This window comes from Geotrypetes seraphini, chromosome 3 (assembly GCF_902459505.1).
Source record: "Geotrypetes seraphini chromosome 3, aGeoSer1.1, whole genome shotgun sequence".
Taxonomy (NCBI): Eukaryota; Metazoa; Chordata; class Amphibia; order Gymnophiona; family Dermophiidae; genus Geotrypetes; species Geotrypetes seraphini.
Window position 1 is genome coordinate 110,768,603 of NC_047086.1, and position 26,746 is coordinate 110,795,348.

Sequence of the window (26,746 nt, forward strand, 5' to 3'; positions counted from 1 at the left end):
TATTAGTGATTATTTTCTTAATATTCTCGCATTTTGTTAACCTTGGATCCTAATGTAGGACTTGAGTAAAGTTGGCATATATATATATATATTTTTTTTTTTCTCTTCTTTTTCTTTGTCTTAATGTTAATCTGATGTAATATGTTTATATGTTAAACTTCTTTCTGTACAAGTTAATATGCTTGATATAAGTTTGAAAATGATAAATAAATAAAAAAAAAAAAAAAAAAAAAAATTACAATCGTATGACAAGAGAAGTACATTGGGTATGTTATTAAAAACAAGTAACTATGAATAGAAGCAGCTGTTAAGAATCCCAAACTATGATCACATACCAACATAGCAAGCTAACCGCATTGTACCCTTTATGTCCACACAGCAGTGATGTAGCCATGGGTGGGCTTGGGTAAGCACAGGCCCACCCAGCAGTGGCATATCTCTGAAAAGGCTGGCAGGGCTTCCCAAGTTTTGCCAGCTGAAGAATTTGAATTTTGCTCACACTCTTTTCAGTAGTAGCTCAAGAAATGTTATTTTCAGATACACTAGGATAAGACTCCTAGCATCTCTCCCCCTCCTTTGTGACATCTCCCAGCTCCACCCCTCCATCACCTGTACCTTTTCAAACCTTCAGTTCTTTGCTTCTTATGCCAGCCGCAAGCCTAGCCTACCCTCTGTTACAACTTCCTGTTTCTGCATGGGCGGAACCAGGGCAAGATTAACCAATAGGCCAAGTAGGCAAGTTCCTAGGGCCAGAAATGGTCAGGGGGGCCCGATGAAGGAGGGCATCAACATTGTTTTTTCCAAACGGTGATGGACCTCTCCAGCATTGATCGGCAATGCGGGCCCCACCCCAATCGGCAATGCGGGCCCCCCATCGACAGAAAGTAAGACAAGCAAGCAATGTGGGTAAGAAAGGCAACAGGAACTGTAATTGTGCAAGCGGTGCTGCTTGCCCAAAGCTTCCCTCTGACGCAGCTTCCTGTTTCTGCCTGGGCTCATGGTGGGGCGGGGCAGGGGGGCCCAGTGTACTTGTGTGCCTAGGGGCCCTCGACGAATTAATTCTACCCTGGGCGGAACCACATTAGAGGGAAGGTTCAGGGCCAGCATGAGCAGTGGGTATGAGTCATTGTTTGCTGCCTGTAAAGAAGTGAAGTGTTTCAAAGGTAAGGGGGGGGGGGGTGGGAGAGAACCTGATTGTTTAGATGGTTTTACTACTAAATTTTATAAGACATTTCGAACGATTTTGATCCCCCCCATGGTTGCAATTTTTTAATACCTTAGTAGATAGACAGAAGCTGCCTTATTCATGGCGATTAGCGGGTATAACTCCGATACTAAAACCAGGTAAAGATCCGATATCCTGTTCCTCTTACAGATCCATTTCACTACTAGATGTGGATTATAAATTGTTTGCTAAGATTTTAGCTAAACGATTACAAATATATATGCCACATCTAGTGGTTAATGATCAATCTGGATTTGTACGGGGTCGCCAGACTTCCAATAATATTCATCGAGTCTGTCATATATTATGTCAAGTTGGTGGCGGAAATGATTCGACTCTTATCTTGGGTATTGATGCCGAGAACACAGATACATGACACCTTTGCTGTCACTATTAGAGGCATTTTCAAAACAATAAGGGCATCTTTTACGAAGGTGTGCTAGCAGTTTTAGCGCGTGCTTAGCGCATGCAACAGTGCTGCACGCGCTAGACGCTAACGCCTCCATAGAGCTGGCATTAGTATGTTCCGTGTAGCATGGGGTTAGCGCGCGTGACATTGGAGTGCATACTAAAAACGCCAGCGCACCTTCGTAAAAGGAGCCCTATGATGTCCAAAAAAACAGCATAAATTGGCACTTGAACGTTTTTGTCGCCAAAACGTCCAAGTGCTGATTTTTGAAACTTTCTGGATGTCTTGTGAGGTGTCCTAGCCGCAGTGAGTCCAAAACTAAAGGGGGGAGTATTGGAGGCATATTCTGGGATGGCTTTGGGCGGGCCTCACTAAAAAGTTTTCACCCATATGATTTGTGTTGGATCCAGCAGAATATTTCAAAATCTAATCCATTCTGCATATTCAGCAATTAGGTAAATTATTATGCATCATTGATCCGGTTATTTATTCATTCTTTCAATCTTCTATATTTGATCATATTTATCACTTTTTTCAATATAGTAAAATAACTTATCTTTAAAGCTGGCCAATAGCAGGAAACATTTAACGTCAATATGAATTCATTGCTGTTCTGTAATACAATTGAAAAATTCTACATCTGCTTCCTTTCCCCTTACTTGTGGTGTTCTCAAGGATCACTTCTCTCTCCCGTTCTCTTTGACATCTACCTAAGTCCGCTGATGACACTCATTCAAGATCATAACATCTTATTTTACACTTATGCCAATGATATCCTCCAGATTTTTCCAGTGCTCCATTCCTCTCCAGATTTTTCCAGCCTTCAGCATTGTTTAAAATCTGTAGTGTCTTGCTCGCTGACCACAAACTAATGCTCAATCCAGAAAAAATACTACAGCCTGTTGGTTTCCCTAGTTCTTTTCTACTCTCCAGTAACAATAACAGACAGTATGAAATACCTGGTGCCCATTTACGTAGGACTTTGTCATTTCACAGTCATGTATTCCAAGTCGTGAAGTCAGGATTCCTAGCTTTGCATCTCCTGCGCCACAAAAATAAATTTCTAAATCACTTTGCCTTGCACACCCTCTTACATCCTTTTATATTTTCCCATTTCGATTATTGCAATGTTATTCACTCGGCTCTCTCATCTACGAACTAAAGACTCCAGGTTTTACAAAACACTGCTGCCAGATTCCTGTTCAATGCAGGCCATTTCGACTACTGTACCCTACTGGTTTCCACTCTCCCACCGTTTCTAATTTAAGATTCTATGTTTAACCCACATAGCCCTTCACCAAGGCATCCCACCTTACTTTTCAAATCTGATTCTTTTCTATACTCCTGCTAGATTGCTCTGCTCCCTGGATGCAAATCGGTTAGTCCGTCCCCCCTCTCCCCCAATCAAAACCTATTCAGAGTCCACCAGGCACTCAGCTTTCTTTTTCATGGTCCCTACATTATGAAATGCCTTGCCCCCGGCCTCCCAACTTAGGCCAGTTTTAAGAAGGCCATATAGTCCTTCTTTTTGAACAGGCCTAATTAAGCTTTGTAAAAGATGGTTCTGCAGACCCCTGTGTAGAGCATACAGCCCTGGTGTGTGTGTAGTTTATTTATTTATTTTTTAACCAAATGAATGCCTTTTGTCTGTGCTCTTTACTTTAGAAACCATGGATCTTCTACATGGGTGTTTGTTTTTTACCTTCGGTTGTACACTGCTTTGACCATTGGAATTGTGTTGTAGCAAGTTCTGAAATAAATAAATAAATGGTTTACTATGTGCCTGTGTTGGGTCGTGGGTGTGTGTGTGGGGGGGGGGCAACTCAACCCAACCCAACAATTGGACCACCAGGATTTTTTAAACTTTGGGGAGGGGGCCTGGAGTGGTCCGCTGGACAACCAGGTATTTTAAGCTTTAGGGGTGGGGTTGTGCTGGACCACTGGGGTTTTGGGATTGTTTTTTTTAGTTGGGAGGGAGGGATCAGGATACCTGGACATGCCCAAAAGAGCTGGGTCTATTACACATTTCTTTTGGGCATGGTCCTGGAAGTTGTGACCAGTGGCGTAGCGAGGTTAAGAGGCGCCCGGGGCGGAGGCACCCCTCCCCCACTCCTTTCCTGATCCCCCCTACCGCACACACTCCCTCTTCCCTCCCCCCATACCTCTAGTTGTTCACCGCCTGAAACCCTGGGCCACCGCCGCTGCTTTTTGGCTTCTTCCCGACGTCAAAATTGACATCGGGAAGAAGCCAAGAAGCAGCGGCAGTGGCCCAGGGTTTCAATCGGTGCGGCAGGGAGAGAAAGTGATCGTCCTGGTGTCCCCGCGCACAGCTTCGGGACGCTGTCCCTGAAAATGGGACATTTTGGTGTCCCGAAGTGGTGGGTCGGGAAAACGGGACGGTCGGTCCGAAAATGGGACTGTCCCATTGTAAACGGGACGTATGGTCACCTTACCTATAACTCAAAAAGCTCCAGCTTGGGGTGGGCCTGAGGGAATTAAGACCAAACAGAGACTTTCTAAACGGCTATTTGTGCCCTAATCTGATCTTAGAAACATAGAAGATGACGGCAGATAAGGGCCATAGCCCATCAGGTCTGCCCACTCTACTGACCCACACCCAAGTCTACTATCCTAGGGATCCCACTCCTGGTGACAGGTTCCCTTGGCTTAACCCTCTAAGGGATCCCACATGGGCATCCCATTTGCTCTTAAATTCTTGCACGCTGTTTGCCTCGATCACCTGCACCGGGAGCTCATTCCAAGGATCAACCACTCTCTCGGTGAAGAAATATTTCCTGGTGTTGCCATTAAATTTCCCGCCCCTGAGTTTGAGCGGATGCCCTCTTGTGGCTGAGGGTCCTTTGAGAAAGAGAATCTCTTCTTCCATCTCGATACGGCCGGTAATATACTTAAATGTCTCGATCATGTCTCCTCTCTCCCTACGTTTCTCGAGTGAGTAAAGCCACAAATTTTTCAGCCTTTCCTCGTACGATAGGTCCTTGAGCCCCGAGACCATCCTGGTGGCCATCCGTTGCACCGACTCTACTCTCAGCACATCTTTTCGGTAGTGTGGCCTCCAGAATTTCACACAGTATTCCAAATGAGGCCTCACCATGATTCTGTATAATGGCATTATGAGTTCAGGCTTCCGGCTGACGAAACTCCTGCGGATGCAACCTAACAACTGTCTTGCCTTAGATGAAGCCTTGTCCACATGATCAGCAGTTTTCATGTCTGCGCTGATGATCACTCCCAAGTCTCGTTCTGTTGAAGTTCTAGCTAAGGTCTTACTATTCAAGGTGTAAGTTCTGCACGGATTTCTGCTGCCGAGGTGCATGATCTTGCATTTCTTAGCATTGAAGCCTAGCTGCCAGGTCGAGGACCAAAGCTCCAACAAATGTAGGTCTTGTGTCATACTATCGGGTGAATTGCCGTCTCTCACTATATTGCATAGTTTGGCGTCATCAGCGAATAACGTTACCTTACCTTGAAGCCCCTGAGTTAGGTCCCCTATGAATATGTTGAAAAGGAGCGGGCCCAAGGCTGAGCCCTGCGGTACTCCACTGGTCACCTCCGATGTTTTAGAGAGGGTACCGTTAACTACCACCCTCTGAAGTCTGCCACTCAGCCAGTCATTGACCCATGTAGTTAGTGTTTCTCCCAGCCCCATTGATTTCATCTTGCTAAACAGCCTGCGATGCGGGACACTATCGAAAGCTTTGCTGACGTCTAGGTATACGACGTCCATGGATTCTCACAAGTCTAACTGTTTTGTTACCCAGTCAAAGAAGCTGATGAGATTGGGTTGGCAGGACCTACCCTTGGTGAATCCATGTTGATTGGGATCCCGTAGATTCTCCTCATCCAAGTTTGCGTCTAATTTACGTTGATTAGTGTTTCCATGAGTTTGCATACTATTGATGTGAGACTCACCGGTCTGTAGTTTGCAGCCTCTGTCCTGCAATCCTTTTTGTGCAGTGGAACGACGTTAGCTGTTTTCCAGTCTATGGGGATTCTCCCAAAACTTAGAGAGAGATTGAAGAGTCCTGATAGCGGTTCTGCCAGGACATCACGCAGCTCACTGAGCACCCTGGGGTGTAGATTGTCCGGTCCCATGGCTTTGTTCACCTTGAGTCTTGCCAGTTCGTAGTAGACGTCGCCAGGTGTGAACTTGAAATTCTGAAACGGGTCTTATGCCCTGAAATGCAACCTAAAATACTGATCTAGACTAAAACACTTTTTTGAATGAAACCCTAACAGAGACTCTAAAGGCCTAACTGATTTTGCTGAACTAAAAGAGAGAACTACAATTAAATAACCTACTCAAACCCAGGTTTATCTTTCCCACGTTTGAATGCCAGAAAGCAAAATATTCCAATATATGTTTCTTCTTAACATAGCAGATCCTCCCTCAGTACCTCTTCACACCCCCATGAAGTATAGCTCGCTTGGCTTGACTTAACAGTTTTCTAGGCTTCTCTCCCACTTACTACTCCCCAAAGTCTCAAATAGGTCCTAAAACAGATCCATAGAAGCTTTTAGTCAACAGCTCTCTCTTCAAGCAAATATATGCAAACTGTATATGCAGTTCACAGGTTACTGTGAAAATTATCTTTAATGCTGAGCCTCTACAACCTCTCTGTTAGGACCAGGCTTACTGAGGGTTAGGCACTAGGCCAGCACTCCTCCCCTCAAAGGTCACCTGTTACCTCTAAGAAAGTCCTCAGGATGTAAGACTTTGTTAACTGCCAAAGTGTAAAGGCTGCTGAACCTCCAGCCCTAATCCTACAAAGCTTCCTCTCTTCTTCCAGATGAGCTCCAGCCGCACATGATCAGAGGCCCTCCAGATATGGCCGGAGCTCATTGGGGCTTTCCAAAACCCAGACAAATGCCAGGTTTTGGAAAGTCTGTCCAGGAGCCCAAACAGTCCCCTAAAAAGAGAACATGCCGGGTTTTCCTGGACATCTGGTAATCCTAGTTATGAGTACAGTTTTGCCATCCTTGAACCTGTGAAGAAACATGTTCAGGTCTATGAATAATGACTTTTGTTGCACCTTAAAAGAGAGTCCAGACTTTGTTTAAGCAAGATAAATTCCTGCTATTTAGACAACTGTGCAACCTCTACTAAAGAATACATTCTTTGTTTGTGTTTTGTGAGGGTTTTTTTTTAATAATTTACCTACTTCCTGCATAGCCACTCACTTCAGGCCTCAAACTTACTGATCTGACACCTAAAGTAGCAAATCCTATTTACTACAGATAAAGTACAACTTATGTCCTATCTTAGAACTATTATAATTTATCCTTAAAAACGAAACCCCCTGTGATACTCAGGGAACAGTCACACATCTAAAGATATGAAGTTGCACAAAGCCTTTTATCAAGATGTCATGTGTGAAAGATGGAATGCCTACTAGAAGAATGAGTTTAATCTGTGCAAGGAATGAGACCGATTTTATTGCTTCTAAAGAATGGATTTTTTGTTACTGCCACCAGAGTAACCTTAATATTTAAACACAGTTGTAAAACCTCAGCTATAAAATCCACAGGAAGAAGTTAGAGTTCTGTTCATTTATTTTAAAAAAAAAAAAATTGCATTCATAAAGATTAAAGCATTTTAGTCTACAATCTTTTTAAATACACGTGGGAACACTATGAAGTGCCTTGCAATTATGTCAAAGTTCAATTTCCCAGCTCCCTCTCTCTCTCTGTTCTCTTCCTAATGACCCAACTAATTCTATCCCAAATGCTTTATATTTGCACAAAAATCTGGCGCTGTTCCTCTACAGCGCCGGAGAAACACCAACTCTTTTTAGCGGCCAATGTTCAACATTAACAACGTGCAAATTACATGCACACGGTTGGTGTTGAGCATTGGTCACTAAAGGGGTCACAACCAGTGGTGTAATTAAGGGGGAGCGAGAGACATCAGAGGGAGAGCCGCCAGGGTCGCAGGGAAGTTGTTAAGCAGCGGCGGTGGCCCAGGGTTTCAATCGGCGCGGTAGGGAGGCAGACTAGCAGGCAGCGGTGGTACATGGGTGGGCGGGGGGTTTGAATCCATGAAGGAGGGGGGAGGGGGGTTGAATCGCTGGGGAGTTGAATCAGGCACTGGAGGGGAGGGAAGGAGGTAGGCAGTTAGGCTGGCTTTGGGGGAGGGACAAAGGCAAGGGAAGACATAGGAAGGAGGCACTGGGGGCACTAGGGACACAGGACAGAGGCACTGAGGACATTATGGACATGAGAAGGAGGCACTGGGGGCACTTTGGATATGGGAAGGAGGCCCTGGGGGCACTATGGACATGGGAAGGAGGCCCTGGGGGCACTATGGACATGGGAAGGAGGCCCTGGGGGCACTATGGATATGAGAAGGAGGCACTGGAGGCACTAAGGACACAGAACAGGCACTGGGGGCACTATGGACATGGGAAGGAAGGAAGGAGGGAATAGAAAGGGACAATTGTTGGGCCTGAGTGCAGAAAAAAAGAAATGAAAGAAAGGATATACAGACATTAGGAAACGCAACCAGAGACTCATGAAATCACCAGACAACAAAGGTAGTAAAAATGATTTTATTTTCAATTTAGTGATCAAAACGTGTCAGTTTTGAGAATTTATATCTGCTGTCTATATTTTGCAGAAATATCTTGCAGAAATATTTGTCTATTTTTCTATAGTTACTGAGGTGACATTGCATATTTTAAAGACATTTGCCTTGACATCTTTGAAAACCCCCCAAATATAAATGATAATTAACATTTTCTCTGCGTATAGTGTGCTTTGTAGTTTTTTTAATTTTAAGGTTACCATTATGAATTAATATGAAGATATTATGTGTACATGAAAAATGAATGGAAGAAATTGGGGGCGGGATGGGGGGCGGGGCTATGGTTGGGGCGGGGCTACGGCGGGATTAGGGGCGGGACTGACAATTAATAGATATCCCCTTTTGATGAAAAAAATAAATGGTCACGTTAGTTATAGGCTCTTCAACTAACTAGGAACAGGGGATTGCTTTGGTAGGATTTTCCTGCTCTTTCTTGTTTTCTTCCAAGTGTATGTACTTCTGCAACCAAAGTATGGCTGGGAAACCAAAGTTGCTGCTCAGGTTACAGCTTCTTTTTCTGTGCAGACAGAAAATGTTACCCAAGCAGAGGGAATGGTTCCATTTGCAAGCTGTCTTCAGCTTGAATCCTTCATGAAGGAAGTAACTGAAAACTTGGCGAACTCCACTTCCGTGGAGAGGATGCGGTATATAAACTTAAGGTTTAGTTTAGTTTAAAGGAACTGAGAGAGAAGGTGGCAAGCCTGAGAAGCATCAGTGAGAATGAAAGGTGCATCGATGAAATAGTTCATGAGCCGTCAAAGATTTCCAACAGTGGGGAAGAAGAGGCTGTGCTGAGGGAAGACAGCTGGACTCAGATTATGGAACCCTGCAAGATTGGTACTGCGACTCCACCCATCCTTGAACTGAAGAAACGGTATGCTGCCCTGGAAGTAGAGGAGATGAGAGCATCCCAGGGAGAGAAAGGACCAACTTTATTTGTTGTTTTCATAATTTATATTCCACATATTCTACAATTCTATGTAGATTACAAATTATTCAGGTATTCAAGCATTATTCCCTAACTGTCCTGGCAGGCTCCCATTCTATCTAATGTACCTGGGGCAATGAGGATTAAGTGACTTGCCCAGGGTCACAATGAGCATTGCGGGATTCGAACCCACAACCTCAGGGTGCCAAGGCTGCAGCTCTAACCACTGCACCAAAAATTACTGGATCCGTGACTACTAGGAGGCATAAGGTAGTGGTGGTTGGCGATTCCCTTCTGAGGGGTACAGAAGCATCCATCTGCAGACCAGACATGATGTTGCAGGAGGTATGCTGTCTGCTTGGTGCCAAAATCCAAGATGTTACGGAGAGCTTGCTGAGTCTCATCAAACCTGATGACTATTATCTGATGCTGCTCATCCACATTGGCACTAATGATACTGCCAGGTACCCCTGTGAAAATATCAAAAGTGACTTCATGGCTCTGGGAGAAAAGGTGAAGCAGTCAGATGTGCAGGTGGTATTCTCATCCATCCTCCCTATTGAGGGTAAAGGCCAGGGCAGAGAAGCTCACATCTTGGAGATGAACACATAGCTACATTTTGGCTTCCTGGACCCTGGGATGATTTTCCAAGGGCTGCTGAGCAGGGATGGTATGCATCTATGAAAGAAGTGAAAAAGTGTCTTCGGTAGCAGGTTGGCTAATCTACTGAAAAGGGCTTTAAACTAAAAGCAATGGGGCAGGGTAATCAAAGCCCCTGGGTGAGTATAAGCCCTCAGGTAAATAAATAACTGAATACGTCTAAACAGATGGGAAAAGGGGGCAATATCTGGAAAGCAGTATATACTAATGCTCAAAATATGGGAAACAAGATTCTAGAAGCTGTGATGGAAGAAGATGAGTTGGATATCGTGGCGCTCACGGAGATGTGGTTCACGGACAGCCATGAATGGGATATGGTTATACTGGGCTTTAATCTGTTCAGGAAAGACAGGGTAGGAAGAAAAGGAGAGGGAGTAGCATTATATTTTAAAGATAATTTTTAAGCCACACAATTGCCAGATCTGCAGGGCAAGGAAGAGGCACTGTGGATCAATTTGGAAAGAGGGGAATGGTAAATATATTTACATTGGTGAGATATACAGGCCTCCCTCACAAACGGATGAAGTGGACAGAGATTTAACAGTAGACATTCAGAATATATCTAAAAAAAGGGGAAGTTTTACTAATAGGTGATTTTAACTTGTCGGATGTTGATTGGGTTATCCCTATTGTGGGGTCTTCTAGAAGTAGGGAAATCCTGGATTCTCTACAAGGAGAACTTCCAGCAGTTGGTAATGGAACCTACATGGGATGGGGGTCATACTGGACTTAGTGCTTGTAAATCGGGAAAGTGTCTCTGATGTTACAGTGAATGTTCATCTGGCATCCAGTGATGACTGTATGGTACGGTTTAATATTAAGATAGGTATAGAGAGGGCTCAATCAAAAGTAAAGGATCTAAACTTTTAAAAAACCTAACTTTGTTCAGGTGGGCGATTACATTAAGGAATTGTTGTCTGGAAGGAGTAGAAATGCAGTAGGTAAAACTGAAAGGAGTTATTATACGGGCGACAGACCTTTTGTGAGGCAAGTAAATCAAAGTAAGAGGAAAAGAAGGCTACTTTAGTTTTCATTCTCAAAAGTAGTAGCTGAGAAGGTAAGGAATAAGGGGTTAGCTTTCATAAGCTACAAAAGATTACAAAAAGAGAAAGACAGGCAAAAATATCTGGAAAATTTAAGAGAGGCTGGTCGAGTAATCAGGAAAGCAAAGATGCAAATGGAAGAAAAAATAGCTGACATGGTAAAACGGGGAGACAACTCTTTTTTTAGATATATCAGTGATAGGAAGAAGTGCAAAAGTGATATTGTGAGACTGAAAGGTGAAGGGGAGAAATATGTAGAAGCTGATAAAGAAAAGGCTGAATTGCTTAACAAATATTTCTGTTCTGTGTTCACGACTGAAGCGTCGGGGGTGGGACCGCAGAAGACAAATGCGAATAGGGATGGAGGAGTGGTAGATCCTGATCAAATTTCTGAGGGTTGTGTTCGTGAGGAACTAGCTAAATTAAAGGTAGACAATGAGATGAGGCTGGATGGTGTACATCCAAGGGTGCTGAAGGAACTTAGTGAAGTTCTGGTGACTCCGCTGACCGACCTTTTCAATGCTTCTCTAGAGTCGGGAGTGGTACCGGAGGACTGGAGAAGGGCAGATGTGGTCCCTCTCCACAAAAGTGGAAGTAAGGAAGAAGTAAGGAATTACAAGCTGGTAAGTCTGACTTCTGTGGTAAGCAAATTGATGGAAATGCTTTTAAAACAGAATGATGAAGTTTCTGGTGGATTAAAGGACTAGAGGCAACATGGATTCACTAGAGGTAGGTTTTGTCAGACAAATCTGATCAAGTTCTTTAACTGGGTGACCAGAGAATTGGATAGAGGGAGTCCACTAAATGTGGTGTATTTAGATTTTAGCAAAGCCTTTGACAGTGTTCAACACAGGCATCTAATAAATAAATCGAGTGCCCTCAGGATGTGCCCCAAAGTTATGGTCTGGGTCAGGAACTGGTTGAGTGGAAGACGACAGAGGGTGGTGGTCAATGGAGATTGCTCTGAGGAAAGTGATGTTTTCCAGTGGTGTTTCTCAAGGTTCTGTTCTTGGGCCTGTTCTTTTAAACATTTTTATAAGTGATATTGCTGAAGGGTTGTCGGGTAAGATTTGCCTCTTTGTGGATGATACCAACATCTGCAATAGAATAGGCACTCCAGATGGTGTGAAAGAAAGACTTGAGGCACGTTAGCTCAAGCAGACCATGGGGAGCTGACGGGAGGGAGAGATGCTGAAATTGTGTTGAAGGAGAAGGGGAAGAAATGCTTGACTTGCAGGGGAGAGGGAAAGAGAACTAAGTGCTCTATGGACTGGGAGGGAGAAGGGAGGGAGAGACATGAAGCGATGCTGGAGGGCGAGGGCAAGATAGATGCTGCAACAACAACTTGGAGGAGAGACAAGAGTGGTTGACTGTTTAGGAAAATGTGAAAAGATGCTGAATGGAAGAGGGAGATCACACCCTAGAGACTTATGAAGGAGACATACAGAACAGGGGGAAGTGGGATGAAAGTGGGAGAACTCCTGGCCCCAGATTGGGGGTGGAAAGAAGGGAAGTGAGAAGTGAGGAACAGGGAGACAGTGAAACGATGCTAGGTATGGAGGGGGAAAGAGATAGGGACACAGCAGGCCAACACTAGATGGGGGGGGGGGGGGTGGAAGGGAATAGGGACACAGGGAAGCAATACTGATCACAGGAGAGGATAGGGACAAAGAGGGAAATGCAGGACAGGACAAGACAAAGATACAGAGGGAAAACTGATGAATATAATGACTGGATCAGGCCATTTTGAGGGCAGATACTGAAACTGGAGAAAGGAAAGGGACAGAGAAACAAAAGGGGTGCATAAGGATGTAAGAGGCAGACAATCAGAGTTGCTGCCACAGGACATCAATATACTGTACAGGATCCCAGTTATATACAAATTCAACAAGACTTAGTGAAGCTTGAAGAATGGTTTGAAGTTTGGCAGCTAAAATGTAATGCTAAGAAATGCAAGGTCATACATTTGGGCTGTAAAAACCGAGGGAATGATACTTTTTATGGGGTAAAGAACTTATGTGCATGATAGAAAAGTGAGACTTAGTTGTGATGATCTTAAAGTGACCAAACAGGTTGAAAAGGTGACGGCGAAAGCTAGAAGGATGTTAGGGTGCATAGGAAGAGGTATGGCCAGTAGGAAAAAAGAAGTATTAATGCCCCTGTATAAGACTCTGGTGAGACCTCATTTAGAATATTGTGTACAATTCTGGAGGCCACACCTTCAAAAAGACTTAAAAAGGATAGAGTTGGTCTAGAGCAGTGGTCTCAAACTCAAACGCTTTGCGGAGCCACATTTTGGATTTGTAGGTACTTGGAGGGCCGCAGAAAAAAATAGTTAATGTCTTATTAAAGAAATGACAATTTTGCAGGAGGTAAAACTCTTTATAGGTTATATATCTTTCCTTTTAACTGTTAAAGGAAAGTTTTATAAACTATAAAATGTTTTACCTCCTGCAAAATTGTCATTTCTTTAATAAGACATTAACTATTTTTTCTGCGGCCCTCCAAGTACTCTATTTTTTCTGCAGCACTCACATTTAAAGTTTAATATCTTTTCTTTCTCAAAACTGGCACATTTCTATTACTAAATTGAAAATAAAATCATTTTCCTACCTTTGTTTGGTAATTTCATCAGTCTCTGGTTGCACTTTATTCTTCTGACTGTGCATCCAATATTTCTTCTCTTCTTTCAGCGTCCTGTATGCTTCCTCTCCTCCAGACCTCATTCCCTCCTCCAACTTTTTCTTCTATGTCTGTCTTTCTCTGATTCCTTGTCCCATTTTTTGCTTTGTTTCTGGCTCCTTGTCCCCCCCCCCCTTCTTTCTTTTTTCCTTCTGGCTCCCTGCCCCCCCTTCTTTCTTTCTTCCTTCCTGCCCTCCCCCATGCCACCGCCGCCGGGGAATAGGCTGCTGCTGCTGCTGGCGCCATCGGGAACAGGCCGAGATCTCCACGGGGCCGACCAACTCTCGCTGCCCGACGTCAATTCTAACGTCGGAAAGGACGTTCCGGGCAGCCAGGCAGCGATTGGCTAGCCAGAACGTCCTCTCGGCGTCAGAATTGACGTCGGGCGGCGAGAGAGCAGGGAGATCAAAGTGCATGGTGCCGGCGGTGAGAAGGGAAGGGAAGCAGTTGGGCACCCTTGCTCTAGACGAGCCGCGAGCCGCACTCTAGGAAGAACAGTGGAGGGTGACCAGTTGTGCGGACCACCCCCTCCTTGGTACGCCACTGGAGCAGCAGCGTGTCTGGCCGGCTCATTCCATTCAAAGCCGCGGGTGGTGGCTCCTTGCGAGATTCGTGCCTGCGTCTGAAGCCTCTCTGATGTTGTGATGTCAGAGAGGCTTCCGATGCAGGAGTGAATAGCGCAAGGAGCCGCCAACCCGCGGCTTTGAACCGAACGAACCGGCCAGACCCGCTGCTGCTCCAAAAGGAAGGGAATGATCCAGTCCAGACCGCGGGCCTCAAAAAAAACTTGGAGAGCCACATGTTGCCCGCGGGCCACGTGTTTGAGACCGCTGGTCTAGAGGAAGGCTACTAAAATGGTTTGTGGTCTTCATCATAAGGTGTAAGAAGAAAGACTTAAAGATCTCAATAGGATTTGAAGATGGTAGAGCATTCCAGACCAAAGCCACTTGGTAAGAAAAAAATGCTTTCAATAACTTATAAGGCCTAATCTTATCCATGGCAGGAAACTGTAAAGTCATCTGGTTCTGAAAAGAATGTGTGCTACTACTGTTTTATAATTATGTAAAATCTACCATATATGATTGTGCATTATCATATAAGATATTAAATACTAACATACACAATTTAAATTGAATTCTAGCCTCAATCAGTATAGCCTGAGAAAAAACAGTGACGTTCTATTAAACATGTGAACAGAATATACTAGCCTCGTAGCTGTGTTCAGTCCCATCCCTTAATCTTGTATTCTTCTTTTCTCTTGCTCCTTTATATCTTGCCTTGCCTAGCCCTATCCAACTCCCAGTTATCTCTTTCATCAATCATATCCTCAGCCCCATCTCTTTCCACTATTATCCATACATGTACCTCAGGAGGTACGATGAGTAGCTGTTCACTGCTTTAGTTGTATAACAGGGTGACGTGGGTAAGCACTTTTTATAAAAACAATTAGGTGTCTATTTGTCATTATAAAATACCCAAACTCTATCCCTATGCATTTCTACTAACAAAGTACATAGCAACATGTCAAAGAAGGGCTGGCTTAACCTATGAACCAGGAGAGGCTTTGGCCCAGGCCGCCGGCACTAAAAGGTGCCAAACACCCAGGGCCGTGTCATCACCAGCCCATAAGTTAAGCTGAGATGCGACTTGGAACACCCTCATCTTCCTCCCTGTTCCAATGCAACTTCCCAGTCCCAACAAGAAGCGACTTTATAGGCAAGCTGTCATGAAGGGAGAGGCCAACAAGTGGCGTAGTGAGGGTAGAAGGCACCTGGGATGGTGACACCCCCCTGCCCTCTCCCACCCTCTGCCGCATGTTTGCCTACCCTTCCCCCCTTACCTCGTTAACTCTTTGCCGGCACGATCAGCATCTCCAACCTGCTGCCTGCACTGGCCTCAGCTCTCTCTCTCTCTCTCTCTCTCTCTGATGTCACTTCCTGGCCCCGTGACCAGGAAGTGACTTTAGAGGGAGAGCCAGGGCTGGCGCAAGCAGCAGGTTAGAGATGCTGCCTGCGCTGGTGAAGAGCCAAAGAGGTACCGGGGGGGGGGGAGGGGAAGTTAGGAGGACAGGTGTCGGCGCCCCCACCAAGATGGCACCCAGGGTGGTCTTCCCCCTCTTCCTACGCCACTGTGCAATCATTGAACTAGTATACTAGCCTGCCTCTTTAAATCATGACCTGATTACATTTGGCATTTTCATGTCACTCGATTAGCAAGAGACAGACAATCCTAATTTAAATCGGCCTAGCCCCAAAACAACTGAGCTCTGAATGATCTCTCACTTTGTACAAAGAGGCCCACTTTAAACACAGAGAAGAAACTCTTTGAACTCTATGCAAATTTGTCATTAGGTGATTGTCACTAAGGTCCTGTTTACTAAGGTGTGCTAACTGATTAGCACGCGCTAAACGCTAATGCGTGCATGTTAGTCTATGGACGCGTTAGCGTTTAGCACGCGCTAAATTTGATTAGCATGTGCTAATCGGTTAGCGCACCTTAGTAAAACAGGGGGTAAGTTTACCTTACTGAATTTCTGCCTATTTAAAGTTGTGAGTAAAGGCTTATTGTCTCCATAGGGCGCTGTGATAGTGCAACACTACAATACTGTTGTTTCCTTATTTTTTTCCTTTGCATTTGCATACGTAGAAAATGCTGGATGAATGTCAAGACCGGCGGAGTTGCCAGCTTCTTGTCAATAGTCGACTGTTTGGTGCAGACCCGTGCCCGGGAACCAGCAAATATTTGATTGTATGGTATAAGTGCAGGCCAAGTAAGTATCTTGCACCTAAGTAGTTTTTAATATTATCTCTGGGGCCAGTGTTTGATTTGGATTGAGTTTACATTTGTTACTTGAAAGTTTAAAATTTTTGCAGCTGTTTTCTCAAGTACCAAAGCTAGATTTCTGATGAGGAGGGTGGAAAGGATAGATCAGGATGGCATCTTTGGTGGTACCCTGGGGTGATGTATGATGGTGAGCTTTGTGGGTACAAGACATCAAGGTCTCTATTCTTTTCTCAGATACCTGATTTTTATCCAGTTCTGAATGCTTTTCAGCCCAGTTCTGCCACAGTACATTTTGGTACTTGTGATCTAAATGACTGTTGATAATGGCTGAAAACACATAACCACATCAACCAACTAGCTAAGCAGGCCAATCTGGCAAATCACCAATTTTCAACCTAACATACACAATGGAGAATGTCACGGTGACAAAATTCATCACCGTCCCCATCTCCACGGATAACCACGGGAAACCATCTTCATGTCATTCTTTAAGGAGAGAGGGAAGAATCAGAGTATGAATAGCCTCAAGCTTTGCTTTGAAGAATGCTGGTGTAGAAGGACTGAGGTTGAGACAGACACTAAAAAATGACATAGGACTATTTCCCGCAGTTATCCGCGGGGACGGGAACGGTGATGAATTTTGTCACTGTGTCATTCTCTACACAAACTGGAAAACAGAATATATATCACCTGGTCCCCAGAAGCTTCTCCATGTCCAGTAACCGACACACAGGAGCTGTATTAAACTTCCCGCTTCAAAAATCTCAACAAGATTTTTAAATATAACAAATTCAAATGATTTCTAACTTACCAACATGCGCATAATTTATTAATAAAAACAGCTTAAATGCCCAATGGTAGCCCTCCATTTCGCTTTCCGGGCACTAATTAGAATTTCTGCACACAACCAGTGGTGTAGCAAGTGGGGAGGGGGCGGTCCGCCCTAGACGCCATGTTGGTGGAGGAGCCGGCACCTCTCCTCCTCTCCAACCCTGCCTCTTCCCACTCCTCCCCTCGCGAGTCCCCCTTCCTCTCCCCATACCTCTAATTGTTCATCACTGCGAGCAACAACTTCAACGTGCTCCTCGTGACCGCGTCGTCTTTCCCGCTGAAGTCACTTCCGGGCGCCATGCATAGGAAGTGACATCAGAAGAGCTGACGGGTCGCAAGGCGCACGTTGAAGTTCTTGTTGCTTGTGGCGGTAAACAGCTAGAGGTATGGGGGAAGTGAAGGAGCGCACGTGCGTGGCAGGGGGAGAAGGTGAGGGTGGGGGTGGGGCACCTCTCACCCTACCAATGGTGTACGAGGGTGAGAAGCACCGGGGCGGGTTGTGCCCCTTCCTCACCCTCGACTACGCCCTTCCACTCCTTCCCTGATCTTGCCTGCCGTGCCTTCCCTGCCCCTCTAGCTGAAGTTTTTGCTTGCGGCGGCCAACAACGTACTTCTGATGTCACTTCCTATGCATGGCACCTGGAAGCGATGTCAATAGGAGGGCCGACGGAATCGCGAAGAGCACACTGTTGACCGCTGTGAACACTAACTTCAACTAGAGTTATGGGGGGAAGGGAAGGAGAGGAGTAATGGGAAGAGGTGGGTTGCCTGGAGCGGACCGCCCCCCCCCCCACCTTACTACACCACTGCTCACTATGCCACTGTACACAGCTTTCTAAGAGTGTTCTGTAAAGTGGTGCACAAAGATTCTAATGTGTGAATCATGAAAAAGGGGCATGGCCATATGAGGGGCATGGGCGTGCTGTGCGTGTTCCTAGAACTTACATGCATTGTTATAATTTACTCCTGATCCATGCACTAGGCTTTAGTTGACCTAATCCTGATCCATGCACTAGGCTTTACTTGACCTAAATAGTCAATCCTAAATTTTAGTTGTGGGGTCAGCTGCTACACATATTCTATAAACTGTTCCTAAATTTAGGCTCATTTTATAGAATAACACTAAATGTGTTTTTTTTTTAATACTGTTTTTTTCAGCAACCATATATAGAATCTGTCCCATTATGTCTAGGCACTTTGACTGTGCCTAGTGGGCTCACAGTTTGGTTTAGTTTGGGAATGCATGTTGCATTAATCGTGCCTGGCATCGAGAGATTAAGCCACCTTGCAATCAGTCAGTGCTGTGGTTTACTGACACATTGCGATGTGCGAAACAGGAGTTACGTTGTCTGGAGCGAAAATGGCGTAAAAGTAAAGATGGTGATTCTCTTGTAGTGTATAATGAGCATTTGAGAGTATATAAAGCTTGACACTGGACACCAAGAAAACTTTTTACAATCGGAAAATTGGAGGAGCACAGTATTCCTAAGGAATTGTTTCTGGTGGTTCATCGTCTTGTGGCTGCTCCTGCTGGGGATGCCGAAGTTCTCTTTGATTGCCAAGATTTTTTTTGTTATTTTACTACTAAAGTCAGGAAAGTTGCTATGTTGTTTTCTGGTAATCCATTACCGGTGGTTGATGAGAGGTAGATGGGATTTGATGTTGTGCTTGAGTCTGATAAAAAAAAAAAAAAAGATTATTATTCAAGGTTTGAGTAAGGCTGCTTGTTCCCTTGATCCTTGCCCTCCTTTAGTTTCCATGTTGGATTCGATCTCCCCGTCGATTTCTTGGATGGTTTCAAAATCGTTAGGTGAAGGGTACGTTCTCCCGTCTTTAAAGAAGGCTATAGTCCGCTCTTTATTGAAAAATCATGACCAGGGCTGCCTTAGAACATTTTTAACCTATTTCTTTCTTTCTTTTTTTTTTTTTTAATACAATTTTATTCATTTGTAAAACTTTCAAAAAGATACAATCATTTTATACTTTAACATCACTTAATATACCATCAAATTCTAACTCACATCAAATATCCCCCTCCCTTATACCCAACAATTGTTCTTAAGCATAAAAAATCAGAACAATTTCCCTCTCCCCTCCCTATTTCATCTCTGGGTTTTTTTGCCAAAGTTCTTGAAAAAGTTGTGTTGCAGCAGCTACAAACTTTTTTGGACAAGCATGCAATTCTAGACGACTATCAATTTGGTTTTAGACCAAAACGTTCCACCAAGCTTCTTGTTCTCTCCATGCTTGACACTTTACAGAGTGGGCTGGATCATGGAGTTGCGTACTTTATGGTCCTACTGGACGTTTCTGCAGCCTTTGACATCGTTAATCATCAAATTTTATTAGCAAGATTAAGGGCCTTGGGCATTTCAGGTATGGTGCTGGATTTGTTTGGTTCTTTTTTGGGTAACCGGTCCTTTTGTGTTGTAGCAAATGAGAAGCAATCTGATTGGGTGTCTTTGTCCTGTGGAGTTCCTCAGGGCTCTGCTCTGTCAACAGTCTTATTTAATATTTACATGCTCCCTTTGTGTAAGGTGTTGTGTTCATTAGGCATTACGTTTCATATTTACGCTGACGACATTCAAATCCTTAATCCTGTGGAAAAATCACAGGCTGAAGCCTTATCATACTTGAATGATTTTTTTCTGTCATTTAGGAATGGATGTCTCAAAATCAATTAAAACTTAATATTGACAAGACTGAGGTGTTATACATTGGCCCTGGCAAAAACTTGGCAGCCTGTCCGTCTGAGATTTCACTTGCTGGTGAAGTAGTTTCTGTATGTTAGCAGTGTAGGTATTTAGGAGTTGTGTTTGATTCTAAGCTGTCTTTCAAACCTCAAACTAAGGCTGTTATTTCCGCCATTTTCTTTAAGCTGCGTTTATTACGGAGGTTACGTGACTATCTATCAGACGATAACTTTCAAACAGTCATCATGTTGATGATAACGCCTTTGCTTGACTATTGTAATTCTATCTACTTAGGTTTACCTAAATATGTTCTGAGAGCATTGCAGTTAACGCAAAATTCAGCAGCACGCCTTATCGTTCACGCTTCAAAATTCGATCATATTACTCCGATACTTCGTCAGCTTCACTGGTTGCCAATTGGCATGCGGGTCGAATTTAAGGTTCTTCGTGTGATGTTTAAGGTCCTTCAACATAATTGCCTGTTAAGCAACCACTCTCTTTTGCGGTGGTATTGTCCTTGGTGTGAGTTACAGTCTTTAGACAGTTCGAGATTAGGGGGTTCCATGTTTAGCAGTGGTGAGGCTTACTGGGAATCGTAAGTCTATGTTTTCTGTCCAGGGCCCGGCGCTATGGAATGCTTTACCTTTGTTTTTGCGCCAATCTAAAATGCTTTGGTCTTTTAGAAAAGGGGTGAAAACTGTACTATTTGAGCGCTTTTTTGGGGTGTGTAATGTGGTAGTGTGAGTAGTGGCTGTTCTTTTCTACTCCAATTAACAAGTAACAAGTAATAAGTTACTGTACACTCCATGTTTCCTGTTCTTTATTGTTGGCTTGATGTTTTTGTTGAGTCTAATTTTGTTTGTATTATTTAATGTGATTATGTATGTGATTTTGTTCCTCGCTTAGATTTGTGGATAAGCGGGTTATAAATAATTTTAAATAAATAAACAGTGCAGTTAATCAATCCAAAGCCTCTATATCCATGGTTTAAGCAAATCTCTTCTACTTTTCATGAGTAGACCTCCACAATCATTAATACCTTTGGTCTATTAATAGATTGATTTATACAAAACCAATGACCCTGCACAGTTGCATTTAAGCGCTTTTTCTTTTAAATATTTTTTTGGCTGAAAAGCTGCCTGTTGTTGATCTAATTAGTGATAGTGAGATCATGGGAGAGAGGGAGGCTATTTCCAGTGGCCAGCACTGAGCAGTGGCATAGTAGGGGAGAGGGGGATGCAGTCAGTGCCAAGTCAGTGGGGATCCTGGCACCTCTCTGCCCCACCATGCCACCCTTGCGCCTTCCCTCCCCCTACTCCGTTCCTCTGTATTATCTTTGCTAGCGCGAGCAACTACTGCCTGTTGCTTGTGCCAGCCTGGTTCCCCTCGGAATCACTTCTGGGTTACGAGGCCAGGAAGTGACATCAGAGGGAATCCAATGCTAGTGCGAGGAGCATGCTTGCAGAAGCCACTCGTGCTGGTGAAGAATAAGAAGCTTTTAAATTAAGATTAATTTTCGGCTGAAAACTTATGTCCCTAAGTTCAGTTTAAAATAGGGCACAAATTTATGAGCCTAACTTAGGAGCTGGATGTCCACGGAGTTTTTTGGCAGCAGTTGAAGTCTAATCATCATTACGATTCCTATGTGTTCAAATCGTTTCTTGGCTTTCTGAGGCAGCGTCAGCGAAACACGGCTCATGTTAAAGCCAGGGTTACTTCATTAAACTATGTGTTTTTTCTATGGACATTATATTTGTGAAAATTATTTAAAAGTACTGCATTTCCTGACAATGTTATGTGCCATGATTAGATTATCACCTTGCACTACTGATAGAAGACATTTTCTTTATACCGCTTGGCGCCTTGTGAACTAGCATTCTATGAGCTTAGGTAATGTTTAACAGTTTAATATGAAATTCATGCTATAAAATCAATGTGACTTGGGATCTACATGGGGTTGTTTTTTCAGTGAAGGTAACTTAGGAGCTCATCATTTTCTGAATATTCGTCCCAGAATTTCTAAATTCTTGCCGCTGCGGGAAACCGAGGTCTCTGATCATGGCAAAAGAATACAATGTTGGATGCTATTTTAACAGTTCCTTTTCTACTTGTCCCTTTGTTTCGATGATATCAGGAGGTCAGCGCCCAGCAAGATACTGTTGGCCTGGTTAAACACATTCTTAAACTTTTCCTTCCCTCCACTGACGATTTGTTGCATACAAGGGCAAGCAGGAGGGCGGAACCTGGATATAATAGTGTCTTTCAGAGCAGTAGAAACACAGGGCGCATGATAGAAAGAATGAAGTGTGTTCTGTTTTTCTTTAATGTTGGTGATTGATTTTTGTGCGTTGGGAGGAGGAGGTCAGTAATTCTGCATTTATCAACCCTTTCAGAAAAACATTAGTCTCTCTCGCAAGACAGTTTTACTGGCGGCAGGAGAAGTTCAGCTGATTGTTTACTGTATCACTTTTCAATGGCTGATGCTTTGGAAATAAAACAGCATGTGAGTAGTTGGAGCAGAACTGTATAAATACAGATGATGCAAAATCAGCCCTTCTTGACTTTATTTTCTCCTCCTTTAGATCACTGAAATGTAGTGTTTGCATTTCCATTTCTGGGTTGGTTTTTTATTTTTTTTTTGCTGTTTATCCACCTATGTACTTGGAGGGGGAGGTCCAAATTCAGTAAAGGTCATTTAAAGTTAGGCTCTAGGATGATGTGTGCTAAATGCAAATTACTACTACTTATCATTTCTATAGCACTGCTAGACACACACAGTGTTGTACATTAAAACATTCAAGAAATGGTCCCTGTTCAGTAGAGCTTACAATATGTGGCTGGCGTAGAACTATGGAATGCCTTGCCTGGTATCCTGCAGTTTTGTATGGGAAGGATGAATTTTAAGAAAATGCTGAAAACTCAATTATTTGCCAATGCCTTTTAATGCTAAGGTATATTTCAGTTGATAATCGCCTTTTAGAATTTTTCTGACATTTCCAGCACCTTTCATCCCACTCTGGGCTAATTATCTTTTATCAGCACTTTTATCCTACTTTAGGATAATCATCATTTTGCATCAACAAATTTACTGACACTTTTTTTTTTTTAACTGATAATCACAAGCTCTCACTTTTCACATTTGTCAACTTCAAAAACACCATTTTCTTACTTCTTTTTTCAAAATTTGTTATTAGTTTAGTTCTTTTTATTTGTATTCACGCATCTCACTTAATCAATGCACTTTTATGTGCACTTATATTTACAATTTCGTACCTTCATATCAAAATTCGTTATTGTAGGGACCCCTGAGGAAGGCATGTTGGCTGAAACAAGGACCATGTTTCTGCATCAGAAACATCTCTTTTCACAGTCTCTTTTGTTTTGGTTTCTACACATTTGAATCTACAGTATATGTCTGTATTCTGGCTATTTAAGTGTGCTCTTGACATGTAAATGACCAGAATAGCAGTATATACGTGACATGTTGGCTTCTTCTTTATGGAATTACCCTCTAAATGCGAACATGAGGACAGAATTAACTGACGGAAAGACTGGTCTTAGTGGCCATTACAGAAAGGAAAGTTGCTTTTCTCACTTTCCCCCAGAACCTTAAATCTGCCTGTCTAGATCAAGAGGAATCAATAGATGTAGCAACTGGTGTCTAGTTTCTTCCTAAGACCCATAGCCCCAGTGTTTTAAGGGCTGCTCAGTATTTTAAGGACTGCCTGATTACTACAAAAACCTTAACACAAAGCTTTTTCAAGCTCCTTTGTGCTCTAAAGACTCACAATATATAAAGACAATTTCTGTCTTTGAAAACCACTCCTCACAAAGGCAGGTGAGTAAACAATATTCATCAAGCGAGTGGAAGGTTATAACCTTTGACCTCAGATACAAGCTGATCTACAGGCACTGAACACAGTTCTACTTTTATGCACTGAAGATTTAGGCTATACTATGGTTTGACAGTCTGATTGTAATGAATGACTTTGATTGTTTTTCAAAAACCCTGTCCTCAGTAAAGAATAATGGGAAATTGCTAAAGTCAGCGCCCAAATTTTTCATGGTGATTAGCCAGAACAGGGAAAGGAGCCAGTCCCTGGATATTTTTAAGCATTTGTTGTTTCACCGAAGTTCAAAGCTATATTAAAAATGAACAAAACCCATCATAGATAGTCACGGCATAATTGTCTTTATCCCAGGACAAGCAGGCAGCATATTCTCACCTGTAGGTGATGCCATTCACGGAGCCTGATATAGAAGACTCGAGACCGCCCGTACCCTTCCTGCCTGATATTGGCTCATGGTACCATCAGTACTTAGGGCTCCTTTTACGAAGCTGCATTAGCAGTTTAACGTGCGCTAAACTGCTGGCCGCGCTAGCCGCTACCACCTCCTCTTGAACAGGTGGTAGTTTTTTGGCTAGCGTGGGGATTAATGTGTGATAAAAAGTCACATGCGATAAAGCCACTAATGCGGCTTCGTAAAAGGAGCCCTTAGTTTTCCATGGAGCTAAGAAGATGTGTGTTGGAGTCTTTCCAATCACATTATTTTTTCGAAGTTTTGTGCCTTCCCATTGTTTTGTGCCTTCCCATTTTCTACTTCATTTCTTTCATTTTCCTTGATAGTATTTTATAAATCTTTTAGATTGGAATTTTTTTCTCAAATTTTTTCTTTTGCATGTTTTCAAGCCTTTGGTCCTCCTTCAAGCTGGTTTTGCGGCCCAAGGCATCAAATCTTTTTCAGTCACAAGAGTGGCCCAAGGCATCAAATCTTTTTCAGTCACAAGACCAATTAACCCTCAGAGGAAAAATTGATTCCTTCGATCTTGCATTGGCAGTTTTTCCTTCGTTGTCAAAACCTAACAGCTTCAAGAGGTGATCTCGGTTTAACAGGGTCATATCAGTCACTGATCCACACAGCTGGTGTCTTCAGTGCAGTGTCTTGAGCACTGAGTTGACTCTTGTTCTTGCTGCTCAAAGCTACAAAAACATTCATTGAAGGCTTGACATCTACAGCAGGAATAACTTTTTGGACCTCAAAATCCATCAACAATGTCTGCCGCATCTACATAAGAACATAAGAAGTTGCCTCCACTGGGTCAGACCAGAGGTCCATCCCGCCCAGCGGTCCGCTCCCGCGGTGGCCCATCAGGACCGCGACCTGTGAAGTGGTTTCTGACCACTTCTATAACCTACCTCAAGTTCTATCTGTACCCCTCTATCCCCTTATCCTCCAGGAACCTATCCAAACCTTCCTTGAACCCCCGTACAGAGTTCTGGCTTATCACCTCCTCCGGAAACTTGTTCCATGTGTCCACCACCCTCTGGGTAAAAAAGAACTTCCTAGCATTTGTTCTAAACTTGTCCCCTTTCAATTTCTCCGAGTGACCCCTAGTGCTTGTGGCTCCCCACAGTTTGAAGAATCTGTCCTTATTCACTTTCTCTATGCCCTTTAGGATTTTGAAGGTTTCTATCATGTCCCCTCTAAGTCTCCTCTTCTCCAGGGAGAACAGCCCCAGCATTTTTAACCTGTCAGCGTATGAGAATTTATCCATACCTTTTAACAGTTTAGTCGCCCTCCTCTGCACTCCCTCGAGTACTGCCATGTCCTTCTTGAGGTACGGCGACCAGTATTGAACACAGTACTCCAGGTGCGGGCGCACGATACAGCGGCATGATGACTTCCTTCGTCCTGGTTGTGATACCCTTTTTGATGATGCCCAGCATTCTGTTTGCTTTCTTTGAGGCTGTCGCACACTGCGCCGATGGTTTCAGTGATGTGTCGACCATCACCCCCAGGTCCCTTTCAAGGTTACTCACCCCTAGCAGTGTTCCCCCCATTTTGTAGCTGAACATCGGGTTATTTTTCCCTACATGCATGACATCGTGTTCTTTTTCCCTAAATGCATGACTTTGCATTTCTCTACGTTAAAACTCATTTGCCACTTTTTTGCCCAGTCTTCCAGTCTCATTAGGTTCCTTTGCAGGGCTTCACAGTCTTCCGTGTTTCTAACCCTGCTGCAGAGTTTGGTGTCATCAGCAAATTTGATAACCTCACATTTTGTCCTCGTCTCCAGATCGTTAATAAATATATTGAACAGTAGAGGTCCCAGCACCGACCCCTGTGGAACTCCGCTCGTGACCCATTGCCAGTCTGAGTATTGGCCCTTTACTCCAACCCTCTGTTTCCTGCCTGCCAACCAGTGTTTGATCCATCGGTAGATATCCCCTTGCACCCCGTGGTTCCACAGCTTTTTTAGTAGCCGTTCGTGAGGTACCTTGTCGAAGGCTTTTTGGAAGTCAAGGTAAATGATGTCTATAGATTCCCCCTTATCCATCTGGCTGTTTATTCCCTCAAAAAAGTACAGCAAGTTCGTGAGGCACGACCTTCCCTTGCAGAAGCCATGCTGGCTCGCCTTCAGTTGTCCATTGTTTTCTATGTGTTCGCAGATTGTGTCCTTTACCATTGCTTCCATCATCTTTCCCGGAACCGAGGTCAAGCTCACAGGCCTGTAGTTTCCCGGGTCACCCCTTGATCCCTTCTTAAAGATGGGCGTGACATTTGCTATTTTCCAGTCCTCTGTGATCTCCCCAGTTTTTAGGGAGTGGTTACATATTTGGCGAAGTGTCTCTGCTATTTCGTTTCTCAGTTCTTTTAGTACCCTTGGGTGGATGCCGTCCGGGCCCGGTGATTTGTCGCTCTTCAGTCTGTCTATCTGTCTGAGGACATCCTCTTTGCTTACCTCTAGTTGTACCAGTCTTTCATCGTGTTCTCCGTTTATAATCACCTCGGGTTCTGGGATATTGGATGTGTCCTCTCTGGTGAAGACTGACGAGAAGAATTTGTTTAACCTGTCAGCTATCTCTTTTTCCTCCTTTATCGCT

General features: G+C 43.8%; 1 protein-coding gene across 2 annotated transcripts in view; it reads left to right on the top strand.

Annotated features, from left to right (window-relative positions):
- Positions 1-26,746, top strand: part of EVA1A (eva-1 homolog A, regulator of programmed cell death) — a 552,387-nt gene that overhangs the window by 188,409 nt on the left and 337,232 nt on the right. Inside the window, exon 3 of one of the 2 annotated variants that reach the window (XM_033939410.1) lies at positions 16,198-16,321. The exons of the other annotated variant lie outside the window; for it this stretch is intronic. Within the exon in view, the coding sequence (XP_033795301.1) occupies positions 16,198-16,321 (124 nt within the window). The remainder of the gene's footprint in view (positions 1-16,197; positions 16,322-26,746) is intronic. 2 annotated transcript variants of the gene reach the window in all.